We start from the raw sequence: 16,987 nt of genomic DNA on the forward strand, positions 1-16,987 counted from the left end.
CATTGGAAGCTTTGGAAAGAAAACGAATAGGGGGCACAATATGTGCCTCTCATGACCTATCACCTATTCTTGAGTCCGCTCTTGGTGTCGCATAGGATAAGACACAAAGGAAAGGGGTTGTTAATAGGAAAGAATTTGGAGGCTTGAAGTTTCGAGCAAAGGAAGTCGTGAAGAAAGGCAGCCGATTCTTCGGCGGCAATCGTGAGTAGAGCATTGATTTTCACAATGTTCTCGAGGTTGTTACGGGAACCACTGAGAGAGTTGCTCGATTTAGGGCATGCAGAACTGAACACCAGTGGATAGTTTAGCTGCAAAATGGCACAATAAAGTTTTCCCATTCGAGATAGTGCAATTTCCTAGAATTTATTGCCTAATTTCGGTGCGATTGGTCTAGTGTCAAGTTCCAGTAAATCTCAGCATAAGCTTTCATACCTTGTCTTGGGCTGGACACAGTTGATTGTCATGACTTTGGTTTATATAGCCGGAGGGCACCAGGCATTTAACCACGCCGGGTGTCTGACTACCACGCTCTGACACTGTAGTTTACTGTAGTCAATTAATGTAGACTCGTTGATAGACAAATATTTTTCTGCCATATATCGTTAATAGAATATACTAGTACACGGCGCATGGTGACGCCCTCTCTACGGTCTTTCTTCTTCGCCACAAACTTATCCCGTCTAACTCTTGGCTTCCTTCTTTTGAGTCTTCACCTCTGCAGCAAGTGCCTGTGCTTTGGAACATTCCTCGCCCGCGATCCGTGCCGCCTCCACACTATGTCCCTCCTCCGCAGCAGCCGCATCAGACGTTTGCAAGGCCAGAAATCGCTGAACCATGTCTTCGAGGTCCTTTTCTCCCCGAAACTGTGTTACTTTCTTGATATTCTGCGCCGTCACGGGGGTGGATTCCTGTCCCAGGAGGCGATCTCTTGCTATTGTCTTGGCCGTCATCATGAAACGTGAGTCCTTGGGGCCGTCGACAAATTCGAGGATGGAGCTCTCGCCTTGGTCGTATGTGTTCTTCGGTTCGGTGCGGACAACACGGGTGTAGCCGCCTTCTCGGGTAAGATATCTGTTTCGAATTTCGCCAAAGAGTTTGGGCAGAAGAACATGGGGCGTCTTTAGCGATTCGGTTAGCTTCATCATCTATCACGTTGTCGCCAGCGCCGCCAACGCCTGCGCAGACGAGGAGTGATGGTGGCCACGGACATAAAGAATTGCCTGCGCTGATCTCCTACAGGGCTCGTTGTTCTTCTTGGCTAGAGTAATTAGCTTCTCTGCCAGTCTCTGGGCCTCTTTTGCCTTTGCATGTGTCGTCTGGATGTGCTCGTACTGCACGAGCTGGGTGACCAGGCCTCGCAGCAGAGCTTTGCGGGCGGATGAGTTTCGGCTGAGATGCCGGTATTTGACGAGACCGCCGGCCATTTTCCTAGCGCTGCGGTCGAAAACCGGCGTACTTGTGCAATTGTTGGCTCTTGGACGTGTCGTTATTGAAGCGCTCGACGATGGACCTTTTCAGCTGGACCGACAAAAAGAGTCGATGGTGGTGTCGCCGAACAGTTTAGGTAGGTGGTGAGCGGAGGCGGCCTGGGATTGGCCTAGCTTGACTAGCCCAGCCACACTTTTGGCCTGGCCGCAGGAGGGAACCATGGCCGGCCCGCAAGCATTGAAATCCGGCTGATTTTCTGAGGCGGCAACTCGCCAAGCTCCGAGTCAAAAACGACGTCAACCGAGACAACGACCGAATATCTTACCCATCATCACCAAGTCCGTCCTCGAGCGCATCCTGCAATCTGCCAATTGACTTGCTGCCTTTGCTGCTGCAGAGCTACACGCCTTCTGCGCATCATGAACCACGCCAAATAGACGGGAATTTGCAGTTTCTTTTGTCGCGCCAATTGCCGTCTGAATATCTCGTGATCCGAGCACAAAAGCCTCAACCCCCCTGCTTGGACCTGGCTCCGCAACACCGACACCATGGGTTTCGTTACCGGCTTGGTGCGTCCCTGATCATGATGATTTTCGCAATTGGCAAACCGTTACCTTGATTCGGCTAACCTAGTTGCTGCAGACTGGTGGCGTCACTCTGACATTATCCCTCGCATATCTCTCCGTCCTCGCTCACCAGCGAAGCCGCGAACAGCAAGGCCGATCTTTACGCTCCCAAGCCCTTGCTATCCAGAGTCTCATCGACCCCATTCCTCAACCATTACCACCCACCCGCTCCGAAGTTGCTGCAGCCAAGCGAGCCGAGGCGGTTGAAGTCGCCAAGGATCGTTGGAACGAGGAGGTTGAGAACGCTGTGAAATGGGTACAGCACACCGACTGGAATGAAGTTCGTGAGGGGCTTGAGGACCGAATTGGCGCTCTATGGGACAGAGCCTTTGGTGAATCGATACAAGACAGCGCCTCCAAGGCCAAGAGCGAGGTTCAGTCAGTGTCGAAGAAGGCCAAGGGCGAGGTAGAGAATGCAGCAGGCAAGGTTGCCTCCAAGGCAAAGGGTGCCTTTGAGAAGACCAAGGAAGAAGGGGAGGATTTCGAGGCCAAAGTGAAGGATAATGCTTTGCGAGCGAGACTAGTTGCTTGGAGGGAGGCCCAAAAGGCCGAGAACGAAGCCCGTCAAAAGGCATCGGAGGCCCAGGGAGCCGTTGCCTCGGCACTGGACAAGGGCAAGGAGAAGGCTAATGAGGTTGTAGGCAAGGTCAAATCTGCTGTCGGCCTCTCTGGTGCTGGTGCTGCCCCTGAAACTGTTGCCCTGCCACCATCGAACCCTGTTGCAAAGGCCCTGGACCAGAGATTTGAAAAGGTTGGCAGTGATAAGCGTACCGTTGCGGAGGTGCTGGCGGAGCGATATACGCCGATGGATAAGCGCGATAATACTGTGCTTCGAGGGTTATAGATGGCTTGGGTGGAGGCAGCCTTTTATTCCTCCTCTTTGTAGAGGAATGCAAAAATACGGCTCAGTTGGCGGGATGAGTTGTGTACTACTACAATTTAGAGATTCAATAAGGATCAATGGATATATTGAAATACTAGTTCGGCTTACCTGTGGGATGAAGGCCATGCCATTTTGCCTGAAATGCAAGACAGTGAGTTGAAAGACAGTGAGTTGCGGGATGAGTCCTCTAGCTCGAAGTTACAGGCCGTCATGAACGACAGTTGAGCCACGTATTTCGTGTCAGGAGAGTCGGTATCAATGGCAAGGGTGAATACTCGCTTCAAGGCCGCCGAAAGCTGTAGTGGAGAGCTATACTTTGATGACTTTCGCCTTCTCAGATGCCTGTGCCCATGTACAAACGCGTCATGATTAATCCTGTAGGCACTTTTCCTATAGTATGTTACTATAGGTACCAAGCCGCAGTCCACGTCGTTGGTTACAATCATTAATCAGGTATTCGCCATATCCAGACAAGGTACCCTTTACTGCCTCGCACATGCACTCCAGGGACCAAGGAATGCCTTCTGTGATTACGGTGCAGTCTCCTATTTTCTCGTAGAGGACGCATCTATTGAGTGGAGATATCTCGGGGAGTTGTGAACCAGTCTACCAGGCCGATGCCGTCACAAATTGATGCAACGAATTATAAGCGATCATGGCTATTTACGCCGCATGGCATCCGCGGGCCAAGTTAGATCGACGCTCGCCATCCACCATTTGAGACCTGTCGAAAAATGTCTTCGTTATGCACAATGCCCAATCGATGCCGAGCTGCAGGGCCGTCGTCGAAATCACGGGCACCTGAGAGCACCTGAAAGCCAGCCAGCCTGAATTCCTCAACGCCGATTATCCCCGCATTAGCATTTAGCGAGAGCTGATTGGACAAAACTCAGCATTGATGACCCGACTGGCCGTTCCGGAGCGCCAACGCCGTAGTTCCGAGGTACCTCTTGGCTCTGCTGAAAGTGCACACTGAGCATTGTCACTGGGCTTTCCGCACTTGCACCCATCCAGTCAGCCGCAGCCAAACAGACCCGACCAAAAACGACGCATTGCCTTCATCTCCCTTTCGACAACTTTTTTTCCTGCCTGCCTTCAAATCGCCAAACCTCCCATAATCGCCCTTGGTTCTTGTTCAGTGGCATTTCGTCGACCAGCAAAATCGATTTTCTGCAGGCTCCGGCCGTATCCACATCTAGGAGTATATCTGCGTCGCCTGTGTCGCAAGTTCTCCTGACCTCGCCTCCCAGGCTGCGCACGTTGCCACATCTTCTTCACCTGCCATCTTCAACACCGCCTTGTCGCTGGCGGCAACCATACCTTTCGGCAGGAATCAATTGAAACTTGACCCTATCCTACACGATCGTTCACAATGTCTTTCTCCAGTCTCGTTCAGGACCTCACTCTCCGCGATGGTGGCTCTCGCCGACCGGCCCCACCCGCTTCCGTCTCCACGGTCGATGACAGAACTTCACACATTTCTCGAGCCATGTCGTACACCAGCACCGCTGCTACTAGCGTGAGCATTTCTGGTGACATCGGAAGCCAGCTGCATGGCGGCTACTTCCATCCTCTGGCTCGTTCATGGCAGGCTGAACGCCAACTGACCAAGGTGGGTTCAATATGTTCCCCATGACTCTCGGCCCTTTTTTAAGCTTGTTGTCACTAACCACGAATTTATGCTGTAGTCCATGTTCATTTACCCAATCTTCATTACTGACGGCGAGAATGACATGAATTTGGTCCCCTCACTGCCTGGCCAGTATCAGTTGAGCGTCAATAAGCTTGTGCCGTTCCTCGAGCCCCTCGTCCACAAAGGCCTTCGTTCCGTCATGCTTTTTGGTGTCCCCATGAAGCCTGGCACCAAGGATGCTCTTGGCAGCGCTGCCGACGACCCCGAGGGTCCTGTCATCCAGGCCATCCGCCTTATCCGACGCCGATTTCCTCAAATCTTCATCTGCACCGACGTTTGTCTTTGCGAATATACCTCTCACGGCCATTGCGGCATTCTGCGAGACGATGGCAGCCTGAACAACCAGCTTTCCGTTGATCGCATCTCTGATGTTGCTATTGCCTATGCGAAGGCCGGCGCTCACTGTGTTGCCCCTTCAGATATGAATGATGGGCGTATTCGCGCCATCAAGCTTAAGCTCATCGAGGAGGGCATTGCACACAAGACTACATTGATGTCCTACTCGGCCAAATTTTCAGGTTGTCTCTACGGCCCCTTCCGTGACGCCGCCGGTTCCGCACCGTCTTTCGGAGACCGAAAATGCTACCAGCTTCCGCCCAGCGGCCGCGGTCTTGCTCGCCGCGCCATTATCCGCGACATTACCGAGGGTGCCGATATCATCATGGTCAAACCCGCGGGCCAGTACCTCGACATCATCAGCGATGCCAAGGATTTGGGCAAGGATCTTCCAATTGCCGCCTACCAGGTTAGTGGCGAATATTCCATGATCCACGCCGCCGCCAAGGCTGGTGTGTTTGATCTCAAGGCTGCTGCTTTCGAAGCCACCGAGAGTATTCTTCGGGCTGGTGCTACCATTGTTGTCAGCTACTTCACTCCCCAGTTCTTGGATTGGCTGGAGAACTAGATGCACATGTCTAAATGGATTTTATATGATGGTATCAAAAGGCATGGGAAAGGCGTTATGGAGCATAAATGGGATTGGGAACCGAAGCGAGTTATACTATCAGCTGTGTGTTGTGTACAATGGGAAATGTAAATCTGGAAAACTGGCATGGCACATTTAAATAATGGTTGGACACTTTGAATGGGGTGGAGGCATACAGATATACGTGAAAATTGCCGTTTTGGCGCAAGTTACTAGTTAAAGTAGCAAATGCCGATCGCAATATTATCTTTTCCACAACACAGCCACCGTTATACCCCTAGACAACAGTATGTAATCGAATTGCACGAGCAGGACAACACCACACCGCCCGCACACAATCACTCGCCCACAGCCTGCAGAGATGGCCGAGGGTAACAAGACTATTATTCATATGGCTGTGTGCCATGATAGTATTTCAAGGAGAAATATGGAGAAGATTGGTGCATGAGTTTTCTTGCAGAAATTGTCACAAATCTCCGGCCACAAGACAGATGGAGACTTGGAGACGGCAGGAACGACCGCAACAGACCCTTCCAACTCTAGAGCTCAGATACCGGGAGCAAGGCTCGAGCCAAGGAAGCAACATAAGCTGGGAAGGTATGTGCAATGCGTTTCTGACGTGAGTAATGCACTGTACTCCCTACACTTTTCGCCAGTCGCCTGGTTCCATGTTAATACGTGTTATCAGTATTCGCTGCTGCCCGCTTAGGCCAACCAGGACCGTCCTCTCCGCCCAAGTATTTCTCCATCCTAGTCCATAAGTTAGTTCTTTCTTCCCCATCCGTCTCTCTTCTTGCCCCATTCGCTCTACTTCCCTCCAACCTCTCTATATGATAATCCTTCTTGCAGAGAGGAGAGGAGCGCGTGCTGATCGACGACCCGGCATTCTCTTTGCCTGAACACGTTTCTTGCCTTCTCTTTCTCAGGTCAGATATTTACACCGTCGGGTTTCTTCTGTTCACCAACTCTATCCACTCTTTTGATGTGACACCACCGTCATATCTTTGTTGATTCTTTCTCTGCTCGATGCAGTATTCCTCTCGCACCCCAACCCAAATTGCAGAAGCGCCATCTTCTCTCGTATAGCCAATGGGTAGTTACATTGCAGGACAATGAATCCAAGGGATAACTTGACGCCTGCCTTTTCACAAGAAGAGAATATGGGGCTGTTAGATGAGAAAACTAACACGGATTCCGACAGCGAGGGCAGTGTCACCGATACCGAGTCTTGGTTCGGAGTCACAGTCCAATCCCCAAATTATTCCAAATGTCTATGGACTGTTGCGGATCTCTGGAGCCACCTTCGTTCAGCACCATGGCGAGTGCTCTTGATTCGAGTCGTTGTGTCCTTAATGCCGAGTTTCCTGCAAGGAAGGCATGCCCGCGAGCAATCATGCCCTCCGAAGCTCGCCCCTACAGCATACCTAGACGGCATGAGAGGGCTGGCAGCTCTCTTTGTGTTTTTCTGCCATTACTCCTATCAGGCCTTTACAATTGCAAAAAGCTGGGGCACTGGGAAGGACAACTACCACTTCTTGAAGCTCCCCTTCCTGAGACTGTGGTATCAAGGACCCGTGGCCGTTTGCGTGTTCTTCGTCATCTCAGGATACGCATTATCCTATCGACCAATTAAATTGATTCGCAGCGGCGCCGTTTCTGATTTTTCTACCACCATGAGCTCCCTGACCTTCCGCCGAGCCCTTCGCTTGTATCTACCAACTGCCGTTTCGACATTCATGATCATATGTCTGCTGAGAATCGGTGCCTACGAATGGACACGACCATTCGCCGGTGACCGCATGTATATGAAGAACATAGTCGAGCCTCATCCAGTCCGAATGAAGTCGTCGTATGCTCAATTCAGAGACTGGGCCATTCACATGTACAATTTTGTTCACGTGTTTGGTTGGGACAAATACGGCGGCAGCACATGTAAGATATCCTCTCAAAGTCAGGAAGCTCTGTACCATTGCTAACATTTGGCTCATAGCATATGATGTGCATCTATGGACTATTCCTGTCGAATTCCGATGCTCTTTATACTTGTTTCTTACCATTATCGGCACCGCACGCCTGAGGACTAGTATTCGATTCCTGACTGTCGGCGGAATTATATGGTTCAGCTATCGGCATTCAAGATGGGAGCTGTGTTTATTCCTGTGTGGCATGCTTCTTGCGGAGATGGACCATATTCGTGGTGCCCACATTCCTCCACCTGCTTTGTCCCCAGAGCGAAAAGCAGCATAGAATGTCTCACGGTTGGGCCAAGAGTCTATTTTGGACTTCTGTCAGTGTCCTAGGCCTGTACTTGATGTCGCAACCGGATGATGGTGGTGAGGTGGCTCCAGGTTGGGTCTATTTGACTTCACTCATTCCTAAGTGGTGGACGGAAGAAAAATTCCGATACTGGCAATCTGCAGGCGCAGTTGTGTTTGTCCTGGCTGTTGGTCACTCTCGAGCATGGCAACGATTCTTCAATTCTCCTGTTGTGCAATACTTTGGCAAGATTTCATACGCCTTGTATCTAATGCACGGCCCCGCAATGCACACGGTTGGCTATCATTGGGAGAAGATGGCGTATGGAATTACCGGTGTTGAAGGATATCGGTACAACATTGGCTTTTTTTTGGGCGCAGCCTTTACTATTCCCACGGTCATTTGGTGGGCTGATGTCTTCTGGAGAGCGGTGGATATTCCCACTGTCAAGTTTGCCAAATGGTTTGAAAGCAAGTGTATTGCCAAAAATTGACAGGTTTGAAATGGGGCGGCGGAGCGAACTTATCAGCATGCTAGGCTGACCATGTATTACATGTCGGAACTAGGTCAGTGGTGATGCTTACTTTGGGCCTGGCGTTTTCGGAGCGTTGCTGTGATGTTCCATGGGGAAAGACTGAATGGGACCAATTTTTTTTTTTTTTGTCGCCAAATATTTTGGAGCTAAACTTGAACTGAATTTAATAATCTAGCGGTCTATTGTTGCGGCGCATCTCAAAACTGTCCCGCCGACAAGTACAACAGTTAAGCTAGGTAGTGCCAGGTTCAGACTTGTTTATCAGCTGTATCAATCGATATAACATTTACTCTAACTTGAGCAATTGGGTAGGTCTCTTTGTCGTCGGACGGAATAGTTGAATCTTATTCGAGAGAACAGATCCCACCCAAAACCCCCAAAACCCCCAAAACCAAAATTTATTAATTATTAAGTTAATAAAAAATAAGGTGCTTTTATAACGCCACTATCCATCCCTTGCGTATACTTTCTTTCCAGCAACCCAAGTCTCCCTGACTTGGAGGGTACGCAGCTTCTCAATATCCAAAGACTCAATTGGTTCGTCCAAAACAAGCCAATCAGCAAAGGCACCCTCTTTAATCAAGCCTGCCCTCCCTTCCAGGAAGGCTCCATATGCTGTTGCGCCAGTGAACCCCCACAAGGCCTGATCAAGGCTGAGCGCCTCATCCGCGTGCCACCCTTGATGCGAACCGTTCACGCCAAGCCCCGTGCCGGGGTTCTTTCTAGCGACAGCCGCATAAATGCCGTGAAACGGATTTGGCGGCTCAACGGGGAAATCGCTCCCAAGCATGGGATTAATGTCAAGCAAGGACCGCATGCGATATGCCTCGTTGTCAGTACGCTCATGACCAAGTCTTTCCCGGGCATACTTCATGTCCGACGTAGCGTGGGTTGGTTGGATGGACGGGATGATGCCGAGTGAGTGCATGCGAGCCTGGTCATCGGGGTGGATAATTTGGGCGTGCTCGATACGGAAGCGATGAGTGCGCTGACAGGCCGCCAGGTCGGCGTCTGTGGTGGCTTGGGGGCATTGCAGCTTCAGAGCCTCGACGAAGGCGTCTATCGCGTTGCGGTTGGCGAGGTCACCTATTGCGTGGATGTTGACTTGGTAGCCGGCTGCGGCCCAGGACTTGGTGAGCGTCGTGAGCGTGCTTGCGTTAACGAGGAGAGAGCCAGACGTCCAGGGGTGGTCGGCGTACGGGGAAATCATAGCCGAACCCCAGCTTCCGAGGGCACCATCTATATGCTGTTTTAGTTTTGGGGGGTGTTCGCGGGCGAGTGTTGGGGGGTGGGTTGAGAGTAAAACGTACCGGCGAACAGCTTGACGCTTTTGACGGTGAACTTTGAGTCGTCTCTTTCGATTTGCGCGGTTTCTGAGGGACAGAAGGTGTTTCTTTGGCGGCATTCGTACATGCTGTAGACTCGGAGCGTCCAGTCGTCCGTGTTGGCCATGTCACGGTATATGCTGATATCTTCTGGAAGTGAACTGGCGTCGTGCATGCCCACCAGCCCGACTTGGTTGAGCTTGGATATGGCTGTTTTCACGGCGGCAGCTTTGCTTTTGGCATCAGGCTTGGGCCAAAGCCTCACCACGTAGTCCATCGCGTTGTCGCAGAAGACGCCCATGCCCGGTTCGCGGACGATTTCGCCGCCGGGGATATCGGGTATGTCGGGTGGGAGGAGGTCCAGAACGGATTGCGACACCCATATGCAGTGAACATCGATGCGATCGAGCATCATGTAGGTGCCCCTGAGGTCAGGGTCATGCTCCATGTCGGCCTTTAGAAGGGATTTAATTGTCAGGTTTGAGAGACTTGGGCAAGATGGCAGCTAGAAGACTTACAGCCGTTGGCATACGACCGTAGATGTCCTGATCCCACCCTACGCCTCGTATCCAATGGTCTCTTGTACCGGCACCAGGATTTTTCTTGATGTAGGCCTTGATGCGTGCCTTGGCTTCCGATAGGCTCTTGGCGCCGAACAAGTCGACTGAGTGGAGGAATTCGCCATATGCCATGAGGTGTCCGTGTCCATCCCACAGTCCGGGCATTACATGGCCGTTGATTACGGTCTCGCTGGGTGACTCCCCAGACTTGGCCGACTTACCCTCCTCGTGGCTCCAGACGCGGCTGAACACACCGCCCTGGACGGAGAAGCACGTCGCTGAAGCTTGCTCCTTGTCATGGGTTCGGACAGACTTGTAGCAGTAGGTGACGGGCTCGGCCTCGGCCTGCAAGGGCTGCTGTAGACGCACTGCTACGGCAATGGCTACGGCCATGACAGAGAAGATGAATCCCCAGCGGGGAAGCGGCGTTGAGTACATGCTGCCGGTGGATTGGGGTTGACGCGGCATTTGAGAGGACGGGATGAGATGCTGCTTATATGTGCCTATAGTGTGCGGCGGGGGGGACGGGCGGAAAAGCCCCGGTTACTCAGCCATGATTTAAGTGCGAGAAGAATTGGCGCTGACCGTAATGTTGGCGATTGAGGCGTTTTTTAAGTTTTGAGCGCGTGTTTGGTCTTGACAGGCATGGCAATGTGAGGGCGGTGTGAAGTGAATGTATGCAGATGTCAAGTGCCATGTTGCGGATTGCATGTGCATGCTCCGCATTCGGAGGCGTGACACAGTGGACACTGGGCGGGTGAAGGAACAGTGCAGGGACAGTGCAGGGACAGTGCAGGGACAGTGCAGGTCAACTATCAATCAATGCATCATGAACGAGAAACCCGGCGCCTGGTTGGTGGGCAGCTGGGCAACTGGGTGGGCGTCCCCCAGTGGCCCTGTCAATGGCTTGGCGCTTGCGGATGCTCCCGCCTTGACCAGGTACCAGCAGCCATCATGGACGACGTCTTGTTCATGGCTCCGGCTCGTCAAATGAAGTCAGGTCTGGTACGTAAATCCCCCCGCCCCCGCAACCATCATGGCCAAACGCACACTCATCACGTCCAACGCAGTGTAGCTCAACACCACATGCATGCACGACGCTCTGCAGGCCCATCATGACCATCAAGCCCATCACGCCCGTCACGCCCCTCTCAGCCGCCGACCTCGACGCCCTCTCCGCCACAGATGTCCGCACCCCAATCACCGCCGAGGCCCTCTTCCCGGCATTGTCCTCGCCGCCCTTCATCCCCTCCCGCTCCCTCTTCAACCTCCGCGACCTCGGCGCCGTTCCCGGCAGCGCCCTGACAACCACGCGCTTCTACCGCTCCGGCTTCCTCGAGGGCGCCAGCAGAGACCCCGAGGCCCTTGCCTGGCTCGCCAGTCATGTCCGCCGCATCTTCGACCTGCGCATTCCCGAGGAGCGCGACAAGGCGCCCGACCCTGTGGTTCCGGGTGTCGAAAACGTCTGGCTCGCCCCCGAGGAAGGGTATCCCATGCCCCCGCTGGAGGACTATGCCGTCGGCGGCGGAGAGACGGCCTGGAAGAAGGAGTATATGAATTGCGCGCTGGCCTATCGCCCTGTCATCCGGAAGATACTAGAGCATGTGCGCGACCGACCCACGGAACCAGTCTTGTTCCATTGCACCGGTGTGTAACTACGATCTTGCCTTTTTTTTCCTTGACGACATTGGGCTAATGGCACCAACAGCTGGGCGTGACCGAACCGGCGTGGTGGCCGGCCTCCTCCACGCACTCGCCGCGTCGACTGCCGAGGCATCGACGCGGGACTACATGCTTTCGCGCATTGGCACCGAGCCCGCACGCGAGAAGCTGTTGCACTACGCCATGAGCACGCTGGGCGTTTCGGACCCAGAGACGCCCGGATTTTACAATTTGGTCAGCTTGCGGCCCACGTTTTGGGCTCGCTTCCAGGAGGCCCTCGACGAGAGGTTTGGCGGCTGGGAGGGCTACGTGACCAGCGGCATGGGCTTTTCCGAGGCCGAACTTGACAAAATCAAGCTCAATTTGCGGTCGTAGATTTAACACGGCTTAGATTTGTTGGCACCTTGCACGCCCGTCCGTTCCTTTTCTTTATTTCTGCAAGTGGATTCCACGTCGCTCCGTTTACAAGACGTCACAACATCTGTTTAGACAGAATCAGCAAGAAACTCAAATTTCGGGCACAACAAACATGCCCGCCATCCATAAACCAAAGCTTGGGTCAAAAAACACAGTCTAGCATCCAAACGTCGTCATTCCCAACAACCTGTCTTGCAGAAATTCCAACATCCGCCTCCACCCATGACATCACCCACACACCAGCCACACCAGGACCCTGAATGATACGACTAGCTCCCTCAAACACCCAATCACATGTCCCCTCCTCCCTCCAAGTGACGCACGCAAGCCACAAGAGATCACCACGATTCCAAGTTTTCCAACTTCGTACCGTGGTCCTTCCACCCTTGATTGCTTCAAGATGCCTACTTTCAGGAAGCCGTTCCCCCCCCCCCGCGTGGCTGAATCGCGACAAACGGACCACCACACAAATGCTCATCGTACCAAAATACCCTGGCGATGGCATCATCGTGTGGCACGCATGTAGATCGTCAATTTCAGGCTCAAACCAAGGCCCCCTGAGCCAGCTTGGGGAGCAAGCAAAAGTATATAAATGACGCCCATCACCCAGCTATAAAGATGACAGAAACAAAGCAAAAAAAGCCCAAACCACCGTAATACAACAAGGATAAATATTCTACGCAGACCAAAACCAGCAACTTGGCAAGATTCCATCCAACGCACGTCTTCATCTTTGCCGAGCCCATCATGCCTTTTGGACGCAGAACCCATCACCACACGACCACCACCACGGCGCGGGCCCCTCGTCGTGGCCTCTTCTCCCGCCGGCCGCGCCACGTCCATCACCAGAAGCGCAAGCCTACCATGAAGGACAAGGTTAGCGGTGCGTTTATGAAGCTCAGGGGTAGCTTGACGAGGCGGCCTGGCCTCAAGGTACGTTTTGCCCCCTCCCCTCTTCGGATCCTTACAACCCGCATCAGACGAGAGGTATGAGTTCGTGCTAATGACGGCAGGCTGCTGGTGCTCGCCGCATGCACGGAACAGATGGCCGCGGCGGTCACAAGCACGGCTACGTCTTCTAGTGGCGCGAGACGAATCAAAATTGGGCCACGGTGCTAGACCATGACTTGTACGCATCTATTGGCTTTTATCGAATATGAAAGAGATGAAATGTCAGTTGTGAGCGTTGGATTTATTTATTTTTTTATACCCCTGCTTCTACGGCATACACTCCTTTCCACCTGAAGGTTCAAGAATCAATGTAATTAATACTACTTATATTGTGCTTAAGCCATAATACCGTCATATCTTCATGTCCACTAGCATAATGTTTTCCATGTTCCTCGTAATAGCAGATGCCACACGTCCTCGATCGACGTCTCGTAATACTGTCTCCTTTCTTCATCTCGAGTACTAAAACCAACCATGAACCTCAAACATTCACCCATTAAGCAGTTTCATCCGTAAAATAATATCGTCACAGTAGTTCATCAGACTCCCCGAGGACTGCATTCTTGGGTCTACAGTCCGCAGCAAGTCGGAATTCCGGTTATTTTCCTTTTCGCAACCTGACTCGATGGCCGTGGGATTCGAGACGGGGCCATTTTAGACGTCGGCGGCTGTTGCACTGTGGTGGTTTTCGTTTGCGTATTTTGGTTTCGCAGCATCTTGTTCGGGTCCTTGGCCGCCAGAACCTCTCCAAGTGAGACATCACTGTTCGCCAACTCGTCTGTATCATCCTCAACATGGAGTCCGGGAAGTTTGTATCTCTGGAATGCTAATTCCAATTCTTCAAGGTCCCTCTTGCTCGGAGATGGGTGCTTTTTCGCAATCCCAAAGTCGTCGTCATATTGCATGTCACGGCCTCTTTTCGATCGTTGCCAAGGTTTTGGAGAGAAAGTCTTTACATTTGCTGGGGACTGCAGATTGACCTGCCGTATCTTGGGGGTTCCGACATCATTTTTACCAACTTTGACAACTATCCTGGCCAGATTAACTTGCCCAACACTCGATCCGCTCCAATCATCAACGTAATCATCGCCATAGCTGGAGTTGGAGTCTCGGTTAGTGCAGATACGCGGCGTAGAAGAGCCAGCTGGAGAGGCCCGCAATATGCCGTTTTCAAGATCGTTTTCAAAATCTTCTTCCGCCTCGAAGGGATTCTTTGAAGATGAAAAGGGCCTCGACTTGCTTCCACGTCTTTCCATAGACATCGCTGACTCTGGGATGTTGGTCTGGCCGTCCAGCTTGCGGCACAAGGTCGACTTTTCATTCAAAGCGACAGGCTTTTGAAACACTGGGCTCCCAATCAGTTGTTGAACTTTTCTCCTATTAAGGTTTGAACCCTCATTCAACCTAATTTCAATCGATCTAATGGAGTGTTGACTTGAATCTGCCTGGCTTAGCGATCGTCTGATGGGTATGCCGGTCTCTTCCAACCGAGTTCTGTTTTCTTGGTCTCTAGCTCTGACCTCAGGGCTAGTCGACTTATTATACATGCGTCCAAAGGCGTCTGACATTCTGGCAAAGACTCTGGAGCTTGCCACGCGATATAGCTTCCGCGGCCCTTGAGTTTTCTGCGGCGTAGGAGGTTTGAGAGCATTTAGTGCGGCTAGCATTTCCCGGAGTTTGTCATTAATTTCTTCCGCGCTCGCCTTATGTACATATCCACCGAGGGCTTGTAAAGATGAAGACCTCTGATCAGCGATTTCCTCCTGCATGGCAAGTGCCGGTCTGACTTGTACGCGCGGATCAAGCTTGTTCTTCACTCTAAAACTCTCTTCTACGTTCGCAGTTGAAGTATCCAACAGTTTCAGAAGCTCCGCAGTCTTCTCTAATGGGGCAGAGTTTGTGGTGTGCCGACGGTTATGCTGAGTACTATAGCTGGAATGGGGAGCCTCAAGTGAGGTTCTCTTAAGAACTGATGCCACTGAGCTTTGGTGTAGGGGCTCGGCCGGTGAAAATGTGACGGGATGCATCTCAAATGGTGACAACAGCGGAGTTCCAAGACCTGCGACACAATTTGGACTGCGTACCTGTGACTTTTTGGGTGCTATGTCGACGATTCCGGGCCGAATATTCTGGCTTCCGGTTGCGCCGTCACGAGATTGGCCGTTGGAATTGACTGGGTCTCTATCACCGTTGTCAGAATGCTTCAAATGTCGACGCGGTGATGTATTGGGAATGATGGCAGGCTCGACCTCGCAAACTGGTCTCGTCGGCGTCGTGATTTCATCTATTCTGATCAGCATATGACAGACTATTGGGCAAGAAAACCTACCGCAACTTGGAGCTGACACTGAAACTATAAAATCTCTGTGCCTACGACGAGACCCAAAAGTGCGTAGCAAACTTCTCTTTCTGCCACAAGTAACCTGTGTAGATGCCATTGTAAACAAGACTCGGCAGATCCCGGAACAAGGCAAAGCGAAAACGATTGAGAACAAGTAATAATATCAGTCGACTCAAAATGAACGCAGAAACGAGTGGACAAGCGGCGAAAGTGCCTGCTTCCTCAGAACGCCGGGAGTGTGCATCAAACTGTGATAAGCAAAACGCCTTCTGGGTTGTGAATCATACGAAGAGGGCTGAAACAACAGTTCGTGAAGGCCATTCTATCACCTCCCAGTTGCGTCACGGGCGTGGCTGAAGAAGAGTGAGAGGAAGGTACGATGCAGATTCATATCATAGAAAAGGGGATATGCATCGAAAGATACCTAGTAGGCGATGAGACGTAAATGCTTTGTAACTGGCTCCTGGAGGGAATATGGAATGCAATACCTCCGGAGGACGACGTAAAAAGGGGGGTTAAGGTTTGAATGGAGGTAGAATTCCATGAATCACAAGATGATACGATTATATTGCACCACCCTGTAGGTCAACACGTGGCATGGAGCGATTTCGGATAGCTAATTTCGAACAGCTGGCGATGGCTTCTTGCCAACTGACAGCCAGCTGTGTGCAATGGTAACCAGGTTATTAGGGGTCGAGAGAAGCTCACATCCTAGCGTGCTCAGCAAGCATTCCGTCCCGTAATTGATCATTTCGTTTGAAACGAGGAGCTTGCGATTGCCTTGCTCTATTCGACAGTATGGCAAGCCAGATTGATTTGATTTTGCGACTAGCTGAGCGGGTTGAATCGTGAATATTGTGGGCTAAGAGTTTGTATGCGACGCTTTGGTATGTACCTAGGTATTGGGTGTGATTAAAACATATTGTCCTCGTCCTTCGTGAACTGAGGCTGGGTGTTCTTAAAGGTAAAAAAAACCGGCACATGGATCGAGCTCTGTCTAGCTCGTTCGCGACTCCCAAGTGAGGTTTTTCGACCCGAGTCTTCGAATTTTGCGATCAAGCACGAGCATGCGCATTAGACTGACCCAATACGACATTGAACCCATTCCAGCCGAAGTAGCGGCCAAATGCTCTCCCAAGAAAATCTCCAAGCCTACGTATACTCAATGACTTCTGTTTCCACAGTCTTCTCTAAAAATTCGTCACATTCCACCCTCGTCATCAACGTTTGATCGTTATTGCGTTCGTTGGGGAACCCTTCTAAAAAGCATCTTGCTTTAGGGCTCTCTTGAGCTTCAACCACAACACTGAAGTTACCAAATCACTCTACAAGAAAGCAAAACCTCCAGAAGCTCTACTGCCATTCAAGCCAACAATTCTAAAGTC

General features: G+C 51.7%; 9 protein-coding genes across 10 annotated transcripts; 6 read left to right on the top strand and 3 right to left on the bottom strand.

Annotated features, from left to right (window-relative positions):
* Positions 1–680: 680 nt before the first annotated feature.
* mrpl8 (54S ribosomal protein L8, mitochondrial) lies at positions 681–1,424 on the bottom strand (the record flags this gene model as incomplete). The annotated part of the gene is made up of 2 exons (XM_066118883.1): positions 681–1,118; positions 1,209–1,424. The coding sequence occupies 2 exons, from the start codon at positions 1,422–1,424 to the stop codon at positions 681–683; spliced, it is 654 nt and encodes a 217-aa protein (XP_065976405.1).
* A 552-nt stretch (positions 1,425–1,976) lies between these two features.
* Positions 1,977–2,898, top strand: J3458_005582 (uncharacterized protein; the record flags this gene model as incomplete). The annotated part of the gene is made up of 2 exons (XM_007812032.2): positions 1,977–1,997; positions 2,071–2,898. 2 exons carry the CDS (start codon positions 1,977–1,979, stop codon positions 2,896–2,898), a joined length of 849 nt encoding a protein of 282 aa, XP_007810223.1.
* A 1,155-nt stretch (positions 2,899–4,053) lies between these two features.
* HEM2 (Aminolevulinate dehydratase) lies at positions 4,054–6,696 on the top strand. Its single transcript, XM_007812031.2, has 3 exons — positions 4,054–4,549; positions 4,626–6,152; positions 6,244–6,696. Exons 1-2 carry the CDS (start codon positions 4,310–4,312, stop codon positions 5,532–5,534), a joined length of 1,149 nt encoding a protein of 382 aa, XP_007810222.1. The 5' UTR covers positions 4,054–4,309; the 3' UTR covers positions 5,535–6,152; positions 6,244–6,696.
* Positions 6,668–7,802, top strand: J3458_005584 (uncharacterized protein; the record flags this gene model as incomplete). The annotated part of the gene is made up of 2 exons (XM_007812030.2): positions 6,668–7,487; positions 7,546–7,802. The coding sequence occupies 2 exons, from the start codon at positions 6,668–6,670 to the stop codon at positions 7,800–7,802; spliced, it is 1,077 nt and encodes a 358-aa protein (XP_007810221.2).
* A 64-nt stretch (positions 7,803–7,866) lies between these two features.
* J3458_005585 (uncharacterized protein) lies at positions 7,867–8,304 on the top strand (the record flags this gene model as incomplete). The annotated part of the gene is made up of 1 exon (XM_066118884.1): positions 7,867–8,304. One exon carries the CDS (start codon positions 7,867–7,869, stop codon positions 8,302–8,304), a length of 438 nt encoding a protein of 145 aa, XP_065976406.1.
* Positions 7,869–10,906, bottom strand: J3458_005586 (uncharacterized protein). Of its 2 annotated transcripts, XM_007812029.2 has the most exons (3): positions 10,190–10,906; positions 9,657–10,125; positions 7,869–9,585 (listed from the first exon to the last, which is right to left on the bottom strand). In XM_007812029.2, exons 1-3 carry the CDS (start codon positions 10,697–10,699, stop codon positions 8,792–8,794), a joined length of 1,773 nt encoding a protein of 590 aa, XP_007810220.1. In that variant the 5' UTR covers positions 10,700–10,906; the 3' UTR covers positions 7,869–8,791. The 2 variants fall into 2 exon arrangements, with proteins under 2 accessions (XP_007810220.1, XP_065976407.1); XM_066118885.1 differs by having other exon boundaries at positions 9,657–10,906.
* Positions 10,907–11,185: 279 nt separating this feature from the next.
* J3458_005587 (uncharacterized protein) lies at positions 11,186–12,268 on the top strand (the record flags this gene model as incomplete). Its single annotated transcript, XM_007812028.2, has 3 exons — positions 11,186–11,236; positions 11,302–11,878; positions 11,940–12,268. 3 exons carry the CDS (start codon positions 11,186–11,188, stop codon positions 12,266–12,268), a joined length of 957 nt encoding a protein of 318 aa, XP_007810219.2.
* Positions 12,269–13,057: 789 nt separating this feature from the next.
* On the top strand, positions 13,058–13,392 carry J3458_005588 (uncharacterized protein; the record flags this gene model as incomplete). Its single annotated transcript, XM_007812027.1, has 2 exons — positions 13,058–13,243; positions 13,324–13,392. The coding sequence occupies 2 exons, from the start codon at positions 13,058–13,060 to the stop codon at positions 13,390–13,392; spliced, it is 255 nt and encodes an 84-aa protein (XP_007810218.1).
* Positions 13,393–13,645: 253 nt separating this feature from the next.
* J3458_005589 (uncharacterized protein) lies at positions 13,646–16,101 on the bottom strand. Its single transcript, XM_007812026.2, has one exon. The coding sequence runs from the start codon at positions 15,697–15,699 to the stop codon at positions 13,831–13,833; it is 1,869 nt and encodes a 622-aa protein (XP_007810217.2). The 5' UTR covers positions 15,700–16,101; the 3' UTR covers positions 13,646–13,830.
* Positions 16,102–16,987: the final 886 nt, after the last annotated feature.

This window comes from Metarhizium acridum (assembly GCF_019434415.1).
Source record: "Metarhizium acridum strain ARSEF 324 chromosome Unknown scaffold_31, whole genome shotgun sequence".
Lineage (NCBI taxonomy): Eukaryota > Fungi > Ascomycota > Sordariomycetes > Hypocreales > Clavicipitaceae > Metarhizium > Metarhizium acridum.

What these genes read in the sequence shown, in the direction of transcription:
- HEM2 (XM_007812031.2), top strand. Translation starts at nt 4,310, where the DNA reads ATGTCTTTCTCCAGTCTCGTTCAGGACCTCACTCTCCGCGATGGTGGC. An exon ending in CTGAACGCCAACTGACCAAG is followed by an intron (nt 4,550 to 4,625) that starts GTGGGTTCAATA and finishes TTTATGCTGTAG; the next exon opens with TCCATGTTCATTTACCCAAT.
- J3458_005586 (XM_007812029.2), bottom strand. Translation starts at nt 10,699, where the DNA reads ATGCCGCGTCAACCCCAATCCACCGGCAGCATGTACTCAACGCCGCTT. An exon ending in ACGGTCGTATGCCAACGGCT is followed by an intron (nt 10,126 to 10,189) that starts GTAAGTCTTCTA and finishes TCCCTTCTAAAG; the next exon opens with GCCGACATGGAGCATGACCC. An exon ending in AAGCGTCAAGCTGTTCGCCG is followed by an intron (nt 9,586 to 9,656) that starts GTACGTTTTACT and finishes AACAGCATATAG; the next exon opens with ATGGTGCCCTCGGAAGCTGG.
- J3458_005589 (XM_007812026.2), bottom strand. Translation starts at nt 15,699, where the DNA reads ATGGCATCTACACAGGTTACTTGTGGCAGAAAGAGAAGTTTGCTACGC.